Source organism: Lepisma saccharinum, chromosome 9 (genome assembly GCF_977018435.1).
Source record: "Lepisma saccharinum chromosome 9, izLepSacc3.1, whole genome shotgun sequence".
In the NCBI taxonomy this organism is placed as follows: domain Eukaryota; kingdom Metazoa; phylum Arthropoda; class Insecta; order Zygentoma; family Lepismatidae; genus Lepisma; species Lepisma saccharinum.
The window spans coordinates 80,784,017-80,788,092 of record NC_139237.1 but is presented as its reverse complement, the minus strand read 5'-3'; the positions used below and the strand labels follow the sequence as shown (position 1 = coordinate 80,788,092).

Here is a 4,076-nt window from a genome sequence, read left to right as displayed (position 1 = left end):
CTTGATTTCTTTTTTCAGAAGAAGAATGTTGATTTTTGTTTTAACTTAATTGAATAAACTAATTTTATGTAGCGTTTGTATTGATTTCTTTCCATTCCCTGTTGATTTTTGTTTTAACTTAATTGAATAAACTAATTTTATGTAGCGTTTGTATGATTTCTTTCCATTCCCTGTTCCAAATTTTTCAGAGTACTTGATTTCTTTTTTCAGAAGAAGAATGTTGATTTTTGTTTTAACTTAATTGAATAAACTATTTTATGTAGCGTTTGTATTGATTTCTTTCCATTCCCTGTTGATTTTTGTTTTAACTTAATTGAATAAACTAATTTTATGTAGCGTTTGTATTGATTTCTTTCCATTCCCTGTTCCAAATTTTTCAGAGTACTTGATTTCTTTTTTCAGAAGAAGAATGTTGATTTTTGTTTTAATTTAATTGAATAAACTAATTTTATGTAGCGTTTGTATTGATTTCTTTCCATTCCCTGTTGTAAACTTTAAGTCGCAACGCAATAGTGATGTATACTAAAGGGTTCGAAATGTAATTACTGTCACATATTCTATCATTTGAGGACCTTAATTTAAGAGTGATAACCGTGGGAGGCACATGGTGATTCGAATCACACTTTGAACCGCAGGTTCAGTTCCGATTAGCCTACTATGCATAAAGTGGATTTGAAGCAAAAACTCAAACAAACAAGTAAATAAAACAGAATTGAAAATTCTATAACTCTACAAGAGTAATACATAAATTGACATAATTATTTGATCAGTAGTAGATTCCCTTTACCATAATTTGTGACAGTTTAGATTGAGTATATCGAAATATTGCAACGCAAAAGAAACAGGTCTCCATTAACTAAAGAGGGATGCAATATGAACTTAGAAGATGTGCACGTGCCTAAAGTAATTAAGTAATTTATTGAATAGAAATAAACATATGAATCACTGAAAACTCAAATCAATTACATGCACCCCAAATGTATGTAGGCTTGTTTCAGTACGTACCCCCAACCCCTCCAAATGTCGATACCTTGAGACTTTTCAGTTTCCTCCACGAGGCCAAGAATTTGCAAGCCCATGAAATTTAGGAACAACGTCATTCAAGATTTTCATTACCTCATGTCCGCATTCAGAGGATACACATATTTAATATGTGAACTCATAAAGATAATCTGATAACAGCACACCTGGTGTTAAGAACTGAAGCTACAGAAAAAAAATTATCTTGCATTAAGGTGACGAAGTTCACGAAGTGTATCTATGCTGGTGAATCCTGGCCAAGTGCGGCTGCGCAGTAGCAAGGGGAGGAATTGTAGGCTGCTTTAGCCAATGACGTCGATCTCCTCTTTCTTTCAAAAAACTGTAGATGGTCTAAATGACGAGAAGGTGGCAGCTAAGGAATATATATATATATATATATATATATATATATATATATATATATATATATATATATATATACAGGGTGATTCAGTGAAAGCGTGCAAAAATGAAGCAGAAAATTGGCAATGCATCACTGAACCATCTGAGATAGGGAACCTGGAGTAGGAGAATCCTCCGAAACGAGATATGGGCTGAAACATATCTACCTCTAGCATATACTATCGTCCATAGGAATGTGAAATAGCTGATATCTACAGACATTGCAGATGTACAATGAGTAGAGACATTTATTGACATTGATTTACGCGAATGAGTTGCATGCTTGACGTTGGAAACCAGTTTCATAGCTTTGACAAGCAGGTGTTAACCACGTACAATTACGTACCTAACACCAGTTGTTCAAAATGACAACGACCAACCAGAATGCAAGCATGACATCAGTATACGAGATTCTGCCGCACCCTTTAAGATAACCCTGGCTTGTTACGAATCACATCAAAGTCGGCGACAATCCTGGCCATGAATCTCCATGTTTCTGATCACTGGTGTCTCATAAACATGTGATTTGTGATATTCCAAGATGAAGAATGGAGTGGATTCAGGTCGGGTGACCTCGCAGGCCAGAGAATAGAGCGCCTCCATCCAATCCAGCAAACAAGAAAGTAACATGAAGATGGTTGCGGGCATCCACACTTAAGTGAGGTGGTGCTCCGTGTCTCGGTACGGTGCCTTCCTCGACCCTACGTTCCCTACCTCAAATTTTTCAGTGGTGCTTTACAAATTTCCTGCTTCAATTGTGCACGCTTTCACTGAATCACCCTGTGTATGTCTCTGCGCGAAGTAGCGAACATCGCTCGCAAAGAAACAGCTTGGCAAACCTAACTCTATTTCGTTTACATTATTTGGATATGCAGTGCAATTATTTGACGTCACTTCCGTTAGCATGATTAAGTGGATTAGGGGGACAACAAACAATTGTACTCAACCTGAAACGCGAACCCAGATCTGGTGGTTTGGCAGCTTGCTATAATATCCACATACCTTGTGGAGTTTATTGAAATTACAGTTCCTTCAGTCTCCTTTAGCTTTGAAATGTTTGCTCAACATATTTCGCAAAAGTTTGCAAATTTAGCTACTGTGCTATTCTTACATTAAAAAAAACTAATTTATATTTCAGCCGCATTCCTCAAAATGAAGTCTGAAGGCTTGCAGAGAAAGCCTGGAAACTAATGCTCTTCCACAAAAGAAATTACGCCTTTACAGTATTTGCTCAAAAGCCGAGAAGAGTGTGGGTGGGAGAAGTGGAGAGAGATAAAAGGGAAAAACAAAACAGATTAGAAAGACCGCCTTTGAAGACATTACCAGAAAGTGGCCGCTCTGAAGACACGAAGAAAGGGACAAAGAAATTTGCGGTTTATTGTTTTTCAAAGGATCTTCCTCCTCGTTCGTCAGAACTAATTTGTATTACCAAGATGATCCGAAGATTCGATGATTGTTCCGGTTTCTTAGCCAGATCGTTCGGCCAGGGTGTTCGTTTGGGATTAGCACATATTTCTACAAGGAATTCTTCAAGGCATTTAAACATACTCAGCAGTTATGCGAGTCCACACTCTGTCTCGAGAATGTCTGGAACAAGAGAACGAAATAAAATCCTCTGCGAAGTAGTGACTCAAGAGGGTGCGACCAATGAACGCTTGGGAGTAGAAGTGAGTGCATGGAGGGGGAAACGCGGTTGCAGCTACCAGCCGTTTCCAGTAGCTCTCACTGCTTCACTTCTCTCACTCCCTTTCTCATTTTGTCTATCATTGCTCCAAAGATTCCCGAGATAGGGTGTAGTTTACATGTATGCGTAGCCGAAGGCGATGTAAACGATATAGGGTAAAGGTTGGTAATATTGTGATATTTTAAAGAAAAACACTATTTTCAAACTAAATAACATAAAACTAATTGGCAATGACACGAGACATGTACACAGCTTCATTAAGTAATGTTATTATCAAAGAAACACACTGCACAATTACATTTAATATTTTTAAATTAAAAAATTTATGTCCACAGCATAGAGCAATATTTATTTATTTATTAGTTTGCTTCCTACAGAGAGAATCTCCAATTACAGGAAAACTTACATAAATTCAAATAATAAACATATAAGAGAGTAGATTACATATAAACACACACACACAAACGCATTTTTACGCACAAGATAATAAGTGAAGTACTACAGGACATATATCCAACCATATACACATATATTCATAGTTCAGAACATAGCCTTTATATAGTATTGAACGGCAAAAAAAAAAATGAAAAATAGCATAGAAGGTAAAATAATTTCAGAATAATTGAAAATAATGCGCAGTACAGTAGAAAAATGCACAGGAGAATGGGTTCACATATGTATATCTAGTGTTTTTCAAAAATTGGTTTTAATGTTTTTATATACAAGGAAAGTGGCGGACTGAAATCTAGATTTTCATGCGTTGTAGAAATATAATTATATGCAGAACAGAGTCTGAATAAAGGTGATGATTTGTATTTTTCTGTTCTCAGGATATCACAGAGGAAAAGGTTTCGCATCCGAAGATTAGATTTTCTAGTATTAAATTTAATCTGATGAAGAAAGTTACTATTGTCCAGACTTCCATCTACTGTTTTGTAAAGAAATATTTGTTGTGCTAATTCTCTCCTAC

General features: G+C 36.1%; 1 protein-coding gene across 1 annotated transcript in view; it reads left to right on the top strand.

Annotated features, from left to right (window-relative positions):
- Positions 1-2,640, top strand: part of LOC145992190 (acid sphingomyelinase-like phosphodiesterase 3b) — a 563,426-nt gene extending 560,786 nt beyond the window's left edge. Inside the window, exon 8 of the mRNA XM_083128510.1 lies at positions 2,561-2,640. Coding sequence (XP_082984636.1) covers positions 2,561-2,578 — 18 coding nt within the window. The 3' untranslated portion in view covers positions 2,579-2,640. The remainder of the gene's footprint in view (positions 1-2,560) is intronic.
- The last annotated feature ends 1,436 nt before the right edge of the window (positions 2,641-4,076 follow it).